The following is a 21,698-nucleotide window of genomic DNA, read 5'->3' on the forward strand; positions in this document are numbered from 1 at the left end:
CAAGATAAGCCCTTTTGTAATAATAATTTATGACATGCGCCATACAAATCTCTGTGCTAGGTGTGAAATTTTGTCACCAATTTAAAGAAAGTATGTCAACTACTGCGTAGGGGGTAACAAGACTGCATTATACCCCGCCCTAACCCGATCCCCACCCCCGACTTAATAGGTAAAAGACTGATATTTTTTTCTTGAACACTCAGTTGCAAGTGTGTGCACATAAAACATCTATCGGTATGTTTTCCGTTGTTTAAGGTCGCCTTGGGGCCGAAACACATATACCTTCAGAATATGATAATCGGTTTATCTGTTCCTGGTCCGTCCCGGAGTGCGTATTACTGTCGGGCAATGCCAGTTTTTGAGTCACCTTACACAGATGTAAACACTGATATTAATCCGCCACATGAAGAAGAGCCCTACTCGAAAGCACATAATAGTGACAAAGAAATATTCCTCCGCACTGAATGTTCCAACAGGGATGTGGCCGGTGTTCCTGGGTCGGCTATTCCAGACGTCTATGTTTGCTTAACAGATAGAACGCTGAAACCACGTGATCATGTATCTTTTTGCCGCAGAAGATACAACACGGCAATAACTAGTTGTCATAAAAACTTACGACGCAGCTTTGCCTTTTTTTGGCTTATTTTAAGCTCAAAATCCGGTTTCCTACAGTGGAATTATTCAACAAAAAATGCTGGTTAGAATATCTGCAAACAGTTTTTAACTCTAAGCCTGAAGGAACATCATGTCTAACCCCCAGATACAGTAGAAGTAAAGGAAAATACGTTCAGACATCATAATATAACATTATATAAATGTTATATTACAAATGTAATTACACTGTCGTGTACAAAAGAGTTCGCGGATCAACTACCTACAAAGATGTTTTACTGTCGTTTATAACCAAGAAACAAATCATTAGAATAAAACTATCTTCCTTAGATCAACAGTATATTTACAGGGAACCATATGACAAGCTTAATTGCCGTTATCTTGCTCCTATCATTGTAATCCAACATTGATTCCTTCTCCTATGCCGGGTGATATAAAACCACCGAGGATCAAAGGCTGGTTTGAGCCCTCCGATTGTCTTTTACTGTGCCCAATTAGTCGGGAAGAATCCCAATCTACTCTCCCCCCCCCCCCCCCCCCCCCCCTGTCACGCATAGCAATAAAATAGCTTCATCTTTGATAGTTTTTATAATAACACGGTCAAATGCCACTCCAGTTATAATATTTTCCCGTGTACGATGTGGTCATAAAAACGGCCACGGAAGCCGCGCAGTGTTGGAGCATATGAAACCAAAGCTGATTCCTCCACGACATATCGCCAGTTTGATCTGTTTTTATTGATGGTGTTGTGTAGCAGCTTATTGTGTTGAGCGAACCAGTTAAGATAATTGCGGTGCGAAGGGTCTGCCGTTTGCCGGTGTTTACGACACAATGAATTTATAGTCCTTTGATGAAGACTGCAGATTTCTAGTCATAAATTTGATGCTGTATTAGCAAGCCTTCGTTAAAGAATTAGGACCAAGGCCTAAAACGGTTAGTCCTAATTAGATACAAAAAGTGCGCATCCGGCAATCCGGCCGTGAGAGCAATAGCATAGTAGCTAATGAAGCGTAAGTTAAAAAGATACCATTTGTTAAGCTCTCTCCTATCTCTGATGGCGTTTGAATTCCGACACGAAGTCTACGTTTCCTAACGAGTCATGTCTCTAGCGCCTCTGTTTGCAGAGGGCAGTATTCTCTACTATCCCTGCCCCATGTCCATTCTCGATACTGTTAGTTGGGTTCGAATCCTAGCTTCTCTCTGATTACGATCTTTGGTTTGCCTGTTCCAAACCCATGTTAATGGGCTTCATTGATAGTGGTGAATGTGTATGAATACCTTTGGGTTTTCCTCCCAATCTGAAGCTGGCACGCAATGACATAGGTACTGTTTCAAAGCGGCGTGGGGGCACGGGTGGCCCAGTCGTCTAAGCGCCGCGATTCGCTGTGCAGAGGTGTGTCCCTTGGGCACGCCAGAAACCTATGATTGTGGGTTCGAATCCTGGTTCGCCCCAATTATGTTTCTAGGTTTGTCAGCACCATGCCCGTGCTCGTGGGTTTCACCGAAGTGGTAAACGTCTGAGACCTGCATCACTTCGGGCTTTCCTCCAACATTAAGCTGACACGCCCCGATATAACTGGAATAATGTTAAAAGCGGCGTTAAACCCAACTCACTCACTCACTCAAAGCGGCGTTTAACCCAACTCACTCACTCGGTGTAATACCATAAGGTATCAGGTACCTGCCTTTATAACACATAACCCCAACTGAATGAGTGTGACCTACATGATGGGATGGGTGCACTTCCGGTGTATTCCCAAGTTGAAGGGTGGCGTCATCACTGTGTGGCATGCGGCATACCGCGTACAATTTTATATTGTCTTTCACCTATGTCTACCATCAACTGCATGTGTAACTAGTATATCCTCGTATACATCGGTTTTGTGTTTGTTGTTTACAAAATAGAACACCCAGTGAGACCGATGACTATCATCCACTATAACGGATGGAGTGTGTATTAACGATACACCAGAGGTGTGTCCATCTACATAATCGTCCCATCTCCCATCGTAATGTCTCCTTATCACAATGGTACCATGACCTCATTCCACCCATTGCAATACTTGAGTGAGTCCCTGGAGGATCCGGATTAGAATTGGTCTTCAGTAACCCATGCTTGTGTTAAGAGAATAGCGGGATTAGGTGATCAGGTGCTTGATGCATGTCATCGTAACCTAATTGCATAGATCGATGCTCATGGTGTCAATCACTGAATAGTCTGGTCCAGACGCGATTTTTACAGAATGCCGTCACTCTGCTGGAATATTGCTGAGAGCGGCGTTAAGCAAGATATAAATAAACATGAATGAATCTGCATCCTGAACATTCTACGTATAAACGGAAAGCCAATTCGTGTGTGACAAATGTCAGTATTGAAAAAGTTGCACTCGTGTATCCATGAAAACTGTCAAAACAACATTGAACCAGCTTGCAACTTACGAAACGACCACAAAAGCTCTGACTGCTGAAGAAAACAATAAGACTGGCTTGACCAAAGACGTTGAGTGTCTTCCCTCCATGAATAACGAACCAATGCCCTAGATATGAACAGTTCTGCTCCCTGTGCCACAGAAACACCATGATGTATCAGAATCCTTTAATTGAGATGATGTATCAATGTTTATCTCACCGCCAGCGTTAGATGCGGAGATATAATGCCGCTCCACACACGTCTGGTGCTCCAGTTACAACCGAGGCCAACAAAGCTCGGGGATTTGCATGAGACTGATATGATATCTATCTATCATGTATCCAAATTGCCCGACATCACTGAACCGCTATCCGACTTAATTTACTAAAGTGGAGTACGAACCTCCGCATTGACCTTTCGCTATTTTAACCCTGTTTGCAGTTCGCATTAACTCGTTTGGGGGATGTGTGGAGTTCTCGCGCAATGAAAAGATATGGAATATGAAATATGCTTTATTCTCCAGTACTATGTCTGTGCGGTGTTGATCTTCCTCTTCTTCCTTGTGAAGTCTCACGTGTAGCTTCAAAACATGGTGAGCGGGAGGGAAGGCGGAATGTCAGACGCTCGCGCTTAATTTGAGACAAGGAGATGATAACAGCCAGGAATTACCCTGAATTGAAGATGCGGACACGGCCGGGGGTTAAGGGTTACGAGAGAAAGTTCTGAGTCTGTTCCGATTGGTATTATCGTCTGCCGACGCAGCTAACGTCTGCTTCGAGGGTCCGCTTTTCGCGGTGTCGTTATTTCTAGGCATAAGCGTCCACATCAGCGATGCGTTTACATATCCGATTATTCGATATGATTTTATGAATAGTCGATGGAAGTAAGACGTTACACTCCATTTGCATATGGATTGCGTGTCATTTGCAGTGTTGAAGCCACTATTATTCCCATTACGACAACCCGTATCATGGCATAATCTCTCTCATATTCTTATTAAGTATGAGAACAACAAATTCGATTATGTTTTTTGTCAGGAGTAAGTTGACTAAAATGCTCAAGAACTTGATTCGTAATCTCTTCGCAGCGAAACGAGAGTTAACGAGATTTCGTGCCGTGTACCCGAACCATCCCTTTTCATGGGTATTGGGCTTCACACGCATGCGCGAAGATGGTGACATTTTACTCGGGATTTTGAGCCAACTTTGTACTGTTGGACTTCAAACTCTTTCGCACTGTCTTGCAGAGGGGGGGTCTGGGACGGTTTGTAATCTTTCAATTTCGCACGTAAGCCATGTTCAAATACTCGTCAAGTTTTCTAGCGGCGCGAAAACTCGAGTAAACAAGCACCTGGCGTAGGCCCTAGCGGTTTGAGAAGACCCTGAGTAAATACCCAAGAAATTCACCTCTTCAGGATCGGTTAATTCTTTTGTTCTGTCGACCGTCCACTGTACTTTAGCGAAATCAATTCCTCAACAGTATTTCTGGGGTTTAACAAACTAGAAGACCTGGTTTCCATTAAAGGAATTTGAGGCATTCTTACGGTATCTAGATTTTCAATTATACCTTAGATGGCTAACCCATGTACCATTGTTTTCAGCTACCAGCTTTGTCACTACCTCCATCAGATGCAACAACATAACTGGGAGGCCTAATGCATCCCCGCGTTTTCAATTGCCTCGTAATAAAACGCTTAAGCCGCTCTCCCGTTTGTTTAGACAAGAGGTTTGTTAAAACGAAATAATATGCCATTAACACAAGTTTGTTAATTTGTAGACCCTTTCAAAGCATCGGAGCGATGACGTAACGGGATGTGGCCTAATCAATGGACCCGAGGCGAAGGTAACCGACCCGAAAAGGGGGCGGGGCATCTGTCAGAGCCTGGCACGTGATACATGAGTGACGTAAGGATAATTGGCACTTTCCTGACAAGTAGGGGGAATGATCGAAGGGAAAATAATGGAAGCGTTCCAGTTGAATGAACACAGTCTCTTTAACGATTATGTCATGCAAGATGAAATGAATTCGCAAATGTTACTGGTCCGGTAGGTACTTAAGTAATTGCATATTCAAATGGTCGTTTCATCTTACAACTCTTGACGACTTGTGCCCCGCTATAATGTATTATCGTGTCATGCAATCTGTGCATGACATTTGTGACTTACAATCATTGTTGATTAATGCAATAATTAATCACATCACGATTCAATCAACGGAACGACAGGTGAATCATTAAAACCTAAACACAATTAGGCAGTAATTACAATCACCTGACAAGTACGATGACTCGCAATCTCACGTTCACTGTTTGAGAAATAAATGTTTTTAAAATGATAATTCTCGACGCCACAACAATGGGAGACGACTGTAGAATGTCACTTGGGCCCACGCCCCGCTATCTCTGATAACACTGGCCGCTTTAAATGATTTAAATGGCATACTTTGAGAGCATAAAGATAATTAAACTTTAATGAAATTCAAAATCTTTCATTTGAGATCTCCACGTGCGAGAAGCATAACGCCTGGTTTGAATGTAACACATTTTCCACTATGTACGCAGTTTCTATATTCTTATCGCAAAATATGCCAGAGAACGCATTCTGGAGGCAAGCAATTAAGCTTTATAACACTCGACACATGCGTTTAATCAGCGGCAATACTTAATTCGCTATCAGTGAATCATTTGTAAGTTGTTTCAAGGTTCATTACGTTGTAAGACGAAAACCTATAACCCAAAGCAGAGATTGGGCATTGCCTGGGGGTAGCGCACCTGGTTTGGGGGAGGCGAGGGGGTTGGGGAGTAGGTATAATTCATACATACTCCCCCAAGCGTGAAAACCTTAATATAACCAAACCGTGTTCCCACCGTATTCAACTATCAAGATGAAAGAGTTGTAGGTCGAGTTCTACACCAACAACAATACGCTTAGGACAGATGTGAGCACGCTATTACTGTTTTTGAACAATCTCATTAAACGTGGGTAAATATTGTACATATCATAAGAGCTTGTGAATGGAAAACTTCGCTTCCAGTCAATTGGGTCTCGTTATTGGAGCGCTCCCTTGGCGAGGAAACTCTTTCTCGTGGTATTAAGTCTTCAATTATTTGTAGATATGAAAGATTTCGAAATTGCTTGGTGACTTTAACACTGTAAGATTATCAATCGGAACGTATGCAGCCGCGGGTGACGTTTTTCAAAAGGATTAAGTTCTTTTGTGACGGAGAGTTGTTCGGCGTTGTATAGATAAACAGTTCCAACACACATACACGCCGCTGTATATGAAAGGACCAACTGTTTACTAACATAAACACTGAAAATGCGCATGGCAATTTTGGTATTTTCAGCGTCATCAAGGAGTACAAGATATACTGAAATACTAAAGAAACGCAACATCATATGAATAACACTTAGCGGACCATTCTCAAGCAGGGAAAGAAACAGAGTGGGTGGATGGATAGAAAACAGAGTATACTCCCATATATGGGCGGTTCCAGATGGGGGTTTGGGGGGTGGGGTGGGGATGGGGGGGGGGGGGGGGGTTTGGGGGTCCAGACCCCCACTTTTGAAAAACAAATCTAGTATGCAGTAGGAAGTAGTATGCTGTGGACAGAGAGGATTTTGATATTTTGGACCCCTCCCTTTTAAAAATGCTGGATCCGCCCTTGACTCCCCAGGGAGTTGAGAATAAAAATCACGTGCACTCTTGTCTATTGTTTGGAGTAGTAATGCAGCACTTTGAACATCCTTTAGGGCGTGGATGTGGCGCATTGTAAATATGTACACTATTACTATTATTAAATAATCTACTATGGCCTTATATGGAAAGAAAAGAGAAATGTGGCGTGTTTAATGTGCCCAGGCTGTTTCCGTATATACATCATACAGGAGGTTGGAGGGGTATAGCATGAGGGTGAATGTTGCATGTTGTAAGCGATCGTGACACTATCACGGACGTCCGCAATGAGCATAAAAGGGTTCAGCGGATCCAAAATAGCCTCACATCTTTGAAGAATCGGAATTCACATTTCACACTTGGTTTGATTAAACGGCATCAATAGAGAATTCTACCAGTAAACCAATCCGGTATAGCGCTTTTAATTGCACAGGGTAGTGATTTCATATCCGAAGTGAAACGCAATGCCGAGATGAAGGGATGGGCTGTTTCAGGCTACACTGTAATTATCAAAATTCTCTTGTTATTATGTGCTATATTAAACTAACTATAAATTAAATATTGTACTTGGAAGACATACAAAGCCACCAACCCCACTACATCAGAGGCTATGCTCTACATGTTCAACCATTGATGACGAACAACACGACTTACTTCACTGTTTTAAACACACTCAAGAAATAAATATACTCTTTGGAAAATTATCCAGACAAAATGTAAATGTAAATGTCCATAGTCATGAAGACAAATTATTTCCCTACATCCTGTCAAATAATGAAGCAGTCAATATCAACTGCATTTGTTTCCATATCTATCATTTCAAACAATAAATACCCCTTCATTATCAACCGTTGACATTTTATGTATAATAATATCATCAAATATGTAATATTGATTGTTTTGTTTTTGGTTGTGTCTACAGGAATGTAAATTATGTATGTCTGTATATATGTATATATGAATCATAATGTCTTGTCTTTTAAAATTGCATCTGTCCCGTAATGGAACGTTTCTGCAATAAATATTATCTTATCTTATCTACTTTTTTATACTGCGACTTTACGAAGTCGAACGAAAGACAGTACACGTTTACCAGTGAATAGCAATTGGTGTGATGTATTTGCTAATTACTGCGAAACGGAAACAAGACGAAATTGACGTGTTGCTTTAGTCGGAATGGGACAACATTGGCCGGACGATAAACAAACGGCGCACCTCGGGGTCAGCGTCAGCGGTCAGTCAGTGGTCAAGCAGTAGGTAGCATCTACGCCAGGATTCCATAGCTCTTGACTCAGGTGAACATGTGTGCCCAGAACGCAGGGACTTGAGCCTCATGAGGGTGGGGGGGATGTGTGTGTGAGGGGGGGGGGGGGGGGGGGGGGGGCTGGAGAAGTCCAAAGGCATGGGCCAAGTATTGGAAGGTTGATGAATCTGACAAATTGAAAAAAATGGACAGTGTGGTGTGACTTTGAAACCAGGACATCCATGGATTTGAAATAGGGTGGTGGTTAGGGGGGTACGGGAGGCTGGGGGCGGTGGCGGGTGGTGTCGGTGGGGGGTTCTAAGGGAGGGACATGGAACAAGGTGGTGTGATAGGGGTAGATTCACAAACGGGCAAGGTGACAGACAGGGAGAGAATTAGAGAGTTGTACTCTGGGACCCGATTTACAGAGCGATCGTAATAGCGACCAGTGCCCGTAATTCTTACTGTTGTAACTCGAATATTTACGACAGTCGAATCGGCTAGTGCTCGCAAGCCGAACGCAATTCTTACTGTTGTAACTCGTATACTGACTACCTTTATTTAGACGAATACTAGTTGTAGCACTAAGATTTCCTTATACATATGGGCCCAGATCGCTTCACAGAAATATGTTTGAGGCGCATATGGACAGACTGCACAGTGATGGTGGGGAGGTCTGGTATCTCGCCGAGTGGACCCGAGGGTGGGGGTAGCGGTGAGGGTGGGGGTAGAGATGGCGTGTGACCAGTGGACAAAGGACTCAAAGCCTCACAGACAAACCCTACGTTTGGTTATGGAGGGGGGACGCGGTGAGAAAATGGTGACTGTCGTGTGTGAAGGCCGACATATTGACATATCACTTCTGGCCCTAATTTCTGGTAATTTAGTCTGAGATTCTTCCTTCCTGTGTCACGAGTTGACGGTGAAAGGGGAATTTGACGTGTGGTCGACGTCTTCTGATGCTATCATTATTGTTACAAGCTTCACCCCCCGCTGGTGGTAATATTTGGATGAGGAGTCACATCCATAAGATGGAGCCAGATACATGTCGCCGCTAGGATTCAAGGACAGCCCGACATTACTGGGACTGGGTGTGTGCAACATTGTTGGGACTGCGTGTCTGCAACATTACTGGGACTGGGTGTGTGCAACATTGTTGGGACTGCGTGTATGCAACATTACTGGGACTGGGTGTGTGCAACATTGATGGGACTGCGTGTGTCCAACATTACTGGGACTGGGTGTGTGCAACATTGTTGGCACTGCGTGTGTTAAACATTACTGGGGCTGGATGTGCAGCAATGTTGGGACTGCAATTGTGCAACAGTGTTGGGACTGCGTGTGTGTAACATTGTTGGGACTGCGTGTGTGAAACAATGCTGGGACTGGTTGTGCAACTTTGTTGGGACTGGGTGTGTACCATTGTTGGGACTGCGTGTGTGCAACATTACTGGGACTGAGTGTGTGAAACATTACTGGGACTCGGCTTGGTGGACAGCAGGTTCAAGGTGCGTCCCCAACATACTACCGGTATACTGTCAATAGTAACAAGGCTTCAAGGAAACGAACTCCATATTTACTCACTCACTCCTATTTCGGCGGGTGTTACACGATTTATCGCCATTACTGGTGCAACGGCCGAGAGGCTAAGGTGGGCAGCCAGTGTTGAATCAATCAATTTGTGTTATCAAAGCCACACTAATATTGACAGGGACAAAATGTGCCCCCTCGGCACGGTACGACAACACATTCACGCGAAAATATCTCGAGCTTTGTGCTTAGGTTGTCGTCTGCTCTCCCAACACAGGAGACCTTGAGTGTCACAAATCTCTCACCTCAGGTAAGATGAAGCAAAAGTGAGACTTTTCGCTGTGTTCTGCTGAATCCGTGTGACTACGTGTCCTCTCTAGGCAAACTTTCACCACGGCTGATGCGAGCGACCAGATGGCCGACCGTCACACAAACCTTAATATTCTCCTCCTAGTGTCATCTCCAAACTTGGGGCCAGGCGCGGCCTCACAGACACGTCAGACAACGCTCTCAAATTCCAAGAAACCGGAAAAATTCAAAATCACTCAGTCCAACCCCACAAGCCCATACAAACCCCAGTAACTGATAGTCACACAAGATTAAGAGTTCACATTTCAAAATTCCAGAACCACCACCATAGCTCTAAATGGTTGAAAACAACAACCTTCTCAGCATTTGTTAATAATCGCAAATTAGCAAGAAACCATCTCAGTATTACAAAGTAGTTCATACGTGCTTGTCAAATCCAACAGCTACAGCATTCAAACAAAAAAGATTCTCTGATAAAAAAATCCAACTTTACTAACTTCAGCGTATCATTGCTTCTTATTAATTTTATGTAAAAATACCTAACAGAAGGGAACACCTAATCCTCATCGCCCGGGGTTAAGGTAAATTGAAGTCCAGAGAGTAGTTGCATATTCATAGACTATATATCTCACCGCGACATGTGGTTGTTGTTGCAATCTGTGCCTTGGTGTTGGAGAGGATTGCAGGTGACAACTCATGATAGATTATCGGGTGGTATAGCCTGCTTACAATGCCGATTGCAGCGTATTTATTTGCCCAGTGACTGAATGCTGTTTTATTTCTCACTCTCGCCGCTAGAGGTCACACGTTGCTAGGTGTTGGGCGCCCAGTTTCAATATAGAGTGAGATTTGTCCCGAGCTTGAGATGACGCTTTTTAAATTTGCTAAATCTGCAACACCGGTGCTCCAGAATGCACAATGTGGATTTCTTGTGTAATCTTCTGCCGCAGGGATGTTAGTGTGTGTTTTTATCGGTGTGATGAAATAAAGCGATGACAAGTGAGAGGCTTATTTCTCTGGACCTACAAGGCCTGCAGATGCGAAACAACGGCACAGTGAGCACTGACAAACATTTCACATCGCAGTAACAAGTTTAAACCCTGCCTTTACCAAATCAAATGTTTATATAGCATGTACATGCGACAAAATGTCATTGCCTTGCATTGCGGGCGAAATATCAGTACAATATTAATCAATACGCAGCACGCAACGTCCAAAGTAAATTCTCAACGAACACTTAAATAAAAGACGATCGAATAATTAATATTTATCTTCTTTTTTTAATTCGCGGACAGCATCCAACTTTCAATCTACTTTTTTTCTTACAATACAAACACAATCTTACTGACCCCAACAAATACTATATCTTTTCTCATAACACTATCTAGAGTTACTTCCCCTGGTGTACCATTCCCCCCAAAACATCATGGAGGCCAAATTCTGAAAACTGGAAAATTTCTTTTCGAAATATTTGCAAGAAGCCCGATCTTAATTCCGACCATTCTGTCAGATTCACTGTATTTCGGTCGTTAAAAACGTATGTCACGAAAACCCCGTCACGAGGTCAGAGGTTAAAGGGCAACAGAAATAGCGTCGTAATTAGGCAGTTAACCCAAAGAAGTGTTGATTTAGACTTAATACCAAGTTGAATCTACATAACCATTATTTGGTTAGCAGGGCTTGAACTCGGCAGTTGACCATAGCACAACTTATTATCGCCTTAATGAGAAAGTTGTGGTTCCACAAAGCTGTTTGTTCAAACTCTTTATCTTAAACCACTGGAATATCGACCACTTATAGAGGATGACATCTTGGCATGATAATCCTTGGCACGACTTGGCGTTATGCAACAGACCACTGCGATTGAGCTGCAATACATTGATATATATATTCATACAGCGTTAGAAATTGGCACTAGTTCTATAGTCCTGGCCAAACTGCCCAATAGTAAAGATGTCCTGAGGACTAGTAGAAATATACCCCTTTTAAGAATCTTGCTATATGTTATCATTACAAGGACTAGTGGACTATGGGGGCGGTCGGGTAGCCTAGTGGTTAAAGCGTTCGCTCGTCACGCCGAAGACCCGGGTTCGATTCCCGACATGGGTACAATGTGTGAAGCCCATTTCTGGTGTCCCCCGCCGTGATATTGCTGGAATATTGCTAAAAGCGGCGTAAAACCATACTGACTCACTAGTGGACTATGACTGTTAGTTTCTATCGATCATAGACGACAGCGATAAATTGTGACGAGGCAATGGCTCTACTAATTTCGGGAGACCTAGTTTTTGTTTGTTGTTTTAACGCCACACTCAGCAATATTCCAGCTACATGGCGGCGGTCTGTAAGTTATCGAGTCTGGACCAGACAATCCAGTGAGTGACATCATAAGCATCGATCCACGCAATTGGGATCAATGACAGGGAGGCCTAGTAATATGAGGGACAATCGGTTCGGATAGCAATTCTCGCACATCTCCAGCCGTCCTAACCAACACAAACAATCTGGTTATATACTACTCAAAAGAAGTTAAAGCTCACCCTATTGTTTAACATTACTGTTGCTAATCTGTCACTCAAAAGAATGCAAAGAACACCCGATTCTTCCATATTACTGTAGTTAATGTGTCATGCCATGACAGATTAAATATAGTACAGTAGAACACGGACATAGCGAACACGGATATACCGAACAAATGGATACAACGAACTGTTAAACAATCCCCGATTTATCTCCCATATAATATCATATAAAATTTACGTATATAACGAACTCTGTATTGTGTTTTGTGTAATCCAAGATGGCGGACGTTTCCGAGCGAAAACGTATATAACGAACAACGGATATAACGAACTGATTTTTCTGGTCCCTTGTAGTTCGTTATATCCATGTTCTACTGTAATATGAAAAAAATCGGTGTTTTTTAACTTATTTTGAGAAGTATATAACTGCAGTTAACCATGCAGTTATTCAAATGTCACCCTGAAAGAGCGCAAAGTCATTAATTAAAGTCAAATAACAATTAATGATATCGCTTTCATTATATATATAAAGTAAAACGAGAGATGTCGAGCTTAATAAACACGTACATTGGTTTTTATTATTATTTATTATACACGCCGGATTTTCAACCCAAAGACACTTGCATCACCGGTGGAGCTGATTACCTAGTATGAAGTCAACCGTATTCTATGTCACACCAGCCCCGATGTAAAGAACGTGGTCTATCTCTGTCACTCAGCTCGCATATCTGTTTGTTTAGAGCTTTCCTTCATTGTTGTTGCCTGCGCAATACAACCAAGTCTTGGCGAACTATCGACCAAGACGTTAGACCTACTATAATTTTGCACTGACGGCTAAAAACGTGGAAAGCACTTTTTCAATCAACTTTCATTCTTGCTACTCTGCTGGTGGAAGCTCGTCCGGTTATCGTATACATTCGGCGCTTCTCGAGCCGTGCTTCTGATATCTCGGATGTGAACATGATTAATAAGGGGTATTTTTGTTTGGATAAGATCAAGACAGGCGATTTACTGTAAGGAGAAACATGCAGGCTTCAGTAATGGAAAAACGGTGTGGTTTTAACTGATGGAGGCTTAAATATATATCATATAAGCCTATTAACGTGCGATCTAAGAGACTTAAAAGTTGATAATGAAAGTTAACAAACAGCAATCGAAATTAATACCAACAGAAAAACCTGTGTATGATCCATATTGAAATCATTAATTCTTAGAGATATGCTTTTAGCTCACACGGTTCGAACAAGACCATTTACATTCAATACATCACATGAAATCCGAAGAATCTTACACATGTTAAATATCATTTGTTAATATATTTCAAGTATGATGCAAAAACATTCAATCAAAATATGAAATCGGATCCCCCAACACTACTGTCATTGAAAGAAGCATTCTGTTTAAACTCAACATACGCTGCAAAAAGCTTCATTAAAATTTTAACAGCAAGGAGCGAATATTTCCCCAAACAACAATGGCTCGCACGAAAAAATGGCCTGGCCTTCGCACCGCGATGGTGTGTTTCTCCGGGCTGAGTCTGTCAAATTCAAGGGTTGGACTCGCCCTCTGACACCAAAAGCTTGAGATTTGCTAAAATCAATAATATAGCCTCCTCCATATTCTACAACACACTGCTATGTTTTTTTTAAAACTCGGCCTGAGCATTTGTTACAGTGCGAGGCTTCCACACTGTCACGACGCATGCCAGTTTGTTCGCTGCCTATTGCTTCCGTCCAACAAAACCCAATCTGTCTCGAATAACGAAGCCGATGATATCACAATGGTCATAAACAACACCAGAGATGGTCAGAAATGAGTTTCAAATTTGTGTTGCATAATCGTATGTTTCACACGCATCGCCACTCTATGTTAAACCCCGCATGGTCGAGTATACACATTTATTCTACCGCATACCCAAATACGGTGTGTATATATACAGATCTATACTGTACGTAATTTATCGGTTTCGCAATTTCGCTTTTTATTTATCCGCATAAACCATCTTCAGTTTTTCACTTTCCTCCACGTTCCTAGATTCCGATATTTATTCGATAACAAAACATGTCACAATCTATAACATTTTCAATTTCGTGGAAAAAAACGACATTTAAAACCATTCATGAAATCAATCTCAATGTTCAAGAACATTTTGAGAAATATTAATGTTTCGGTCATTAAGGGGTCAGATAGGCGTCAACAAACCAACTCGAATGAATGGTTACTTATGCAATACGATCGTGTTGAATAACTCATCATATCTGTAAATAAACACAATTGCATTGCACATTCTCCGACCGTGTGGTTATTGTCTGCAGCTCGTGTTTGTGAATGAAGCGCGAGAAGTGCGTGAGAGAGATGGCGCAAACCGAACGAGGAAGCACGACAGGGAAGCTCCGGCTACACTCGTTTTGTTAGGGCGCTGGGCCAAAGGGTTACGTATTTTAAATGTTGATCAAATTAGTTTTCCTTGGAGGTGATGCTGACAAACAAGGACAGACTACTCTCTTCGATCGAATCTCGCTACGTCACAACAATGTTGGCGAGCAGACGACAGCTCTTAGCAGACGACGTTAGAGATTAACGCGTGCTCAGGTCGCCTTTTCCCTCTTTCACCACCGACAGGGGATTATTCTGTTATATCACATGAAGCCATGGATAAGCTAGGAAATAATGTTTTATATTCAACGCATTATAGAAAATGAATGGAAGCTATCACAGAGAGTGATGGAACATTCAATGGAATTTACAATCAAGTTACTAAACTTAATTCCACGTTTTTCGAGTAATTTCTAGCAAAGGCTCTTTAATTAGATCCATATCACGTATTTGCAATATTTTTTATAATTTTATAGCGGCATAATTTACAAAGCGCGGCTCATTCATTCCGTAAGTTCCTCCAAGGCAACTCGATGCTATCCCTATCATAAACACATCCTCTCGGCTCCTCGCCTCACTGTGGTTATGATCGTGGAGTGCTAACATTCCTAGATCTGATAGGCGATTTTGTAGAAGAGAGGTGACAGCCCTTTCACTCATTCACAAAATAAGAAGCGCATATGAGACTGCAGAATACTATACTAATCACACCGGCTTGTCAACTCCAATTTTCTTCCTGTGCAGTATCGTCTAGCTTGTATCAAACAGAAGCTGCAGTGGGTTGGCGTGAGTCACTGGTGAACGCACACCTCCAGTGAGAGGTGAGAGTCGACTCAAACAGGTAGAGATGTTCACACTTACGATCTCATTGAGTTATTTACAATGCGTTTGATATACTGTCGGCTTCGTTTTAGCATGCAGCGATTGTTAAGCGGAGGAATAACAGGAGAATTCGTGGGACTATACCCCATAAAGACAGGGCACCTTAAAGATGCAAACGGAACCTGGATACAGAAGACACTTAGTAATGCGTTAGAGTTACATGAGCACCAGATAAAGGAAACAAGCATAGAGTCTTACCGCGTTAGAGAGGGAACTTTTATCATTTCCCCACGTCTAAACTGCTAGGGGTCCCCATGGCGCAGTTTCACGGTTCCAGCATTGCTTGTCGTGGTGCTGTCCACAAGGCAGTAGCAGACGACACGCTGTAGCAGACGACACCGGGAGAGTCTCCCCCTTCAACTTTAGGGACGTCGGTCGGCTCAGACGAGTGACGGAATGATAGCTCGGTGCTCAACGAGCCACCATAGTAGAGTCAGCTCTATCGATCTTTCAATTTGAAGGCGGAGTGAGGGACGGATCTTCTACTGGCACTCCAAGACGCGATTTCTCTTCACCAGCGGTGCCGGGAAGGCTTTAATTAATTGGTGGCAGACATGGTAAACTATGCGAGCTTTATTTTCACAAGAAAACGCGGTAGCGGGAAGAATCTGTCTGACATGTGTTCCAGCAGTTCCGCCTCTCTCACACACCGCTCCGTTTCCTTCACATCACACTGAAAGGTGTTGCTTTCCTTATCTGCCTTACTCTCTTTCAGATAGATATTCCAGACCCGATCCGAGTTGTGTACCAGAGAGGGGAGTGTGATCCCAGGGCCAGTTCCGATGCCTGCACGTGGGTTTGGGGGTACTGCCGTCTCTGCCCAATGGTCCAGCTCAGGACTCTGCCAGCCATCAAGCCGAGAGGTAGCTTTATGGATCAACAAAGCCAGTACCGAGGTGTGGCAATGCTGATGGTTTGGATTTGCGCTGGTGCTAATTAGGCCCCGTGTTGGCAACTCCATCTTGAACGCACATGGCAGGCGAGCAAGCGAGAAACAATCTGGCTCTGCTATTTACATACCTCCTTGAATGTGCGGTGCCGTTCTCGAACCAACCCCAAGTGGGACGCCTCAACATAACGGGAAATACTAGACGGCAGTCAGAGGCACATGTTTGTGTCATTAAAGGGGGTAGAGCAGAGGTGCACGGGAAGTGCTCGTTCCATTTCGCTGCGCAGTCACTCTGCCGTGGTATTGAACCCAGATCAACTGAAAAAAAACTGACTAAAGAAACAAAGCAGCCATGTTTTGATCCTCTGACGCTCGGCATCACTCGTGGAGGGGCCGCGCCGAGGTGAGAAGGGCGGATGTTATGGCCGATATTATCGGCAAGCACGTATGTAATGCCATCGCGTATACATCTGGGGTTAAATATTACTTTATGTAACGTCGGACCAATCTCAAGTTCGCCAGTGTATGTACGCAAAGTTAGGAGAAACTTGCCGACCATTTCCTGATGTTGTGGCGGGCGGTTGAGACCCTCTATTTCGGTATACTGTATCCCCCCTGGGGGCGTGTAACGCTCGCAGTGAAAAGTCTCACCTAGAAGAAATAATTTGTCTGCTTGTCAGAGGCAGGGGCAGACGATAGCCGAGCTGATAGAATGAAACACCGCGAATATTTTTTGCCTTCTGATCGGGGTTGGGTTGCCGTACCAGGCTTGGGGTAACGGTGAGCGAGAGTCGTCTGCTATCACGGCCATGAAGCATGTCCCAAGTCGACACACTGAAGTGTGAAGTATCTCCCCAGAAAGATACCGTCTGGTGCTCAGTGGCAGAGAGCAGACGAACTTTTGAAACCTTTCTTCCCAAACGTCGGGTCTAATGCGTGGCGCGAAATATGATCTGCGAAACATGCTGACAATCAACAGCGCCCTTTGTTGATGGGGCAAGGGAAACTAAATGGGAAATGGACATAAACACACGCTACCGAGGGACTACTTCCCCTCGCGGACGTTGACAGCGAAAGTGACAGCGGTAACAAGATTAAAGCACGCATAATCTGTCCGATCAATTCTCTGCATCATCTTGTAAGAAAAACGAGCCACTTGGCCCTGTTTGTGGAAATAAAAGGATACAGTAAAGTTCAATACGCAGACACAAGGAAAGGGATATTATTCCCACCACCCTGCCGCTACATTTTCCACATTAGCAGACGACACAAATAGTTTTTGTCTATCCGATTATTTTTTATTTAGAGACGCACTATTTACCAACATGCTACGTGCATGAACTGATAACGCAGACATCGTCTCTGGGTTATAAATGTGATAGACAATCCACCCCTATGGTAGGACAATCCACTCGCATGAGATAAGCTATAGGCAGTCATACGGCTCGATTCCTCGGTTGCTTCAATCCGCACCACAAAATAAATATTGACTACCCTGCTTGTTTGCTTGGGAGATATATGTCACTTAAAATTACACCAAATTGCCACCCGAAAAGCCGTAACAGAAACTAATTGTTTGTAAGTCCGGGCACATACTATCCCCTCCAACACACACAGAAGAGCTCAGTAAGACCACGCTTTATGTTGATAATATATGACGATTCAGAGATAATATATGACGACACTGGCACTGTACGATCTGTTGCCACTTGCCAGTAAATGACTCTACTAGGTGGTACAGTGAAACAGTTGACCAACTCAGATTTATCAAATGATAACCCAAACCGACAACAACAAGTTAATTCTAAAACGTAATAAGAAGAATATCTCTTATACAAACATTTGGTTTATGAAATCTTATATTACATAATACACTTATCTCCTCAAAAATTAAAACAAATACTTTTCCTGGTGCTGAGGAATAGAGCTAGAGCTGGATAGACTTGCTTGTTGGATAGACTTGTACATGTATATTAAATATAATATATATAATATATATATATCTAGATTGGTTTTGTTTTCATAAAATATATATTTTCCATATTCATAGTTCCGGACTAAATACCTCTAAAGAGCCTATGTTAGAAGCACAACAAAGGATAAAAATTAAGTGATTAGTTACATGCGATGAACACAACCATCTTATTGAGAAACGAAATAGAAAAACAGTGACAGTCTTCAATCAGGTTTTAATTCTAATAGAGATTGGCAGGAGTGGCTGGCAACGGCTTCAGTCTGAAACACCGGCTCTGTTCACCCAGGGGGCTACAAAAGCACCCCAAGGGGTGTCTGTAAAGCGCATGGGGAAACAGTCCCCCAAACAAGGTGACTGTGACCGAAGGTAACGGCTTTGTTATCGGAACAGACTCGTTTCCAGAAGAATGGCTTCTGGATTAAAGTTTTAGTGAATATGAATTTGCCTACAAGCTGACATCCAGTTACCGAGTAGAACAGGATCTCGTGCGTGTCCCTTCTTCACAAAGTTGATGATATTCTAGAAAGCCTGACGTTTTAGTGGGTATGAATTTGCTTACAAAATCACACTTTTTTGGAATGCAACTTGTGTACATTATCTGCTTTTGTTGGCTCTTAAACACAATAGTCCTTGGTTTGGATAATGTAATGGATTTTGCACAGACACCATATGGTTCGACGCCATGTTCACTGTTATCATGTCGGGATTAAAAGTAAGAAAATATCCGTCGTCCAAAAATGTTATCTCTTCTTATCCAAAGAAAGGTAGCTAGAAATTAAATGGTCAGAAGTACATGAAGGTTAATCTTTACACAAGAGTTTGTGTATTAGTGAAAGAACCTTGGTGATTTAAAGTCACTATAAGAACAAAACCAAAATACCTATACATGTATTTAGCTCGGGTCGGTTAATTCATATATATACACGTATTTAGCTCTAATCGGTCATATCGGATATATACTTGTATGAAGATCTTGTGAATTAATTCAAATACCTGGGCATTATGGGTATGTTGGCTTTGTTTTGACATATTTAGTTAGAATGCCTTCCCCATGATTCAAATAACAACATATAATTGGTGAAAACATGCGAATTTATGTCGGTAGATTAAACAAGGAATGTGGTGACAAATGGACACAATATTCTGGAGGATTGATTGACTTCCTTTACCTATAATCACAGGAAAAGCTACCCCAACCAAATCAATATACACACCAGCCTACAAATGGTAACTAACGCGATTTCTAAGAAATCAGGACAGCAGACGACAACTCTCATTGTCGTCTGCTCGCTATCGTCTGCTTGTGCCATGTTGTGAACGCTCGTGACAGCGGACAGATACAGTGTTGCTAAACACCCCCTAATTGTAGCTCCGGGGGGACCTACCTTCCCCCGCCCCCCTTCATCTGACAATTTGTAGTATAGTACCCCATACCCATGCGACATGACTGTCTCTCGTCCCCATTACTGACATGGCGACATATTTACTACAGACGCAATAAATGATGACTCGTGACATTTTCAAAAACACTTCACACATGTAAAGTTTTGCCTGTGTATCTTGTTGTATAGGTGAGCATCGGTCATGGGAACAGTTCATTATTTTCAGATTTAATTAATTAATTAATTTTCATTTAAGTAAGGTGCATGGGGTAGTAAAGTTTTAGTTTTCACGTCTATCTTAATTCGAAAATTCAACGGTTCATGAAGATAGTTCAGTAGAAAGTGCCTCTTAGCCAGTAAAAAACTGCTACAACTTGTGAACAATCATTTTAAAATATGTCTGACGTGACAATGTCTTTTAATGAAATACATGATTGTATGTTTATGTAACTGCAGTAAAGAACTACAATAATACTGTCGTCATTGTGGGACTTGCCTAGTGCGGAGAAATTAAGTGTATCATTCGTCAACAAAACTTTCAAGTCGCCGGTGGCATCTGTGACAACTGCAGACAGATCAAATCTCGGACAAATCAATTTCACTTTTCCATGAACGAGGTATTCGCGAACCCCCGGACACATTGCGTGATCCACCCGTCTGTCATAACCCATGACACATGGGCTGGTAGCTCTATCTCGTTGGTGATACGGAACCAGGAGGTGTTCCTTACACACAGTCCAACCTGGTAGCAACAATCGACGTCAGGGGAACACCTCCGATCAGTGATCCTCTCAGCGATCGTTGAACATATTCGCAGAATGTTTGACAGAGCCAAACGATAGAACCACCATTACACCCCAAGGGCAGACGACATGTTAATTAAGTTGACACGATCGAAAATCATGAAAAGTTTGAAATCCTTTGGAGAGAATGAGCTCTGATGTGGACTAGGGGTAAGATCTCACCTTTTAGCGTTTGGTTTCATTCGGTGGTGAGATGCAATCCATCCGGCTTGTGGGAGCAGACGACACTTGTACAAGTGTGACAATGTATCCAATCCAGTAATCCGCTATATCCCCCTCCTCCTCCTTGAACTGGCCTCGGCACACCCGGCATAGATCGTGCTCGGGTTTATGCAACTAGATGTATAGCCACAGTGTGTAAACACTCCGCTAGCAGCAAACACCAAAGGCTGTCACTCACCGCTAAGAAATTAAAATGTCTTGCAAAGTTCAAGTGATTCTATTAAAGCGGTCGACGAATTCAAACAAATCCGGTATTAATGCCGAATCACTTCACACTCAACTGTATCGATGGCTCGCAATTGGCTGAGCCTGACAACGTCACTGATTTGAAGGACTGCCGAGAGAGTCCACTTCGCCACTCCTCCTCCTTCTCTCTCACTCTCTTATACCCAACTCTCCTCTACAATGCTCTTCTCTCTCTCACACCCGCGTAACGCCCTCGCTTCCTACATCCATGGATCGTGGATGAATTTTAAAATCCAGTGGGAAAACCTCCTGACACCGGTAGATGTTTTAATTATCCCGAGCCGTAACGTTCTGGGCAGGGGGCATAAGACAGGTAAAGGATCGCCTTGCTATCTCCCAGATCTGGGAATGCTAGCTATGATCCACGCAGAACAAATTGTCCCCCGACGAGGGCTTTAGCGGGACGGTGAAGCGAGGAGCGTGGTTACCCTATTGTGTCCCGCTTGCAGCAGTGAGGCGAGTCAGGCTGATCACTGGGACCTGGCTGGAGACGTGCCCACCATCCTCCCCACCAGTGCACTCTCAGTTAACAAGAAATTTAACTACTAGATCGGAACAAAGCCTTTTTACGTGTCAGAAAATTAAATATATTTAACTCCGGATTATAAACGTATTGTGTTTT

At 42.9% G+C, this 21,698-nt stretch overlaps 1 protein-coding gene across 4 annotated transcripts in view; it reads right to left on the reverse strand.

Annotated features, from left to right (window-relative positions):
- Positions 1-21,698, reverse strand: part of LOC139442111 (repulsive guidance molecule A-like) — a 64,352-nt gene that overhangs the window by 10,647 nt on the left and 32,007 nt on the right. Inside the window, exon 1 of one of the 4 annotated variants that reach the window (XM_071223131.1) lies at positions 20,771-21,353. The exons of 2 other annotated variants lie outside the window; for them this stretch is intronic. In XM_071223131.1, the coding sequence (XP_071079232.1) occupies positions 20,771-20,790 (20 nt within the window). In that variant the 5' untranslated portion in view covers positions 20,791-21,353. Of the gene's footprint in view, positions 1-15,757; positions 16,496-20,770; positions 21,354-21,698 lie in introns of those variants that run through there. One more of the 4 variants, XM_071222991.1, reaches the window with a different exon arrangement.

The sequence above is a fragment of the Haliotis cracherodii genome, unplaced genomic scaffold, assembly GCF_022045235.1.
Source record: "Haliotis cracherodii isolate W230 unplaced genomic scaffold, xgHalCrac1.p SCAF_1, whole genome shotgun sequence".
Lineage (NCBI taxonomy): Eukaryota > Metazoa > Mollusca > Gastropoda > Lepetellida > Haliotidae > Haliotis > Haliotis cracherodii.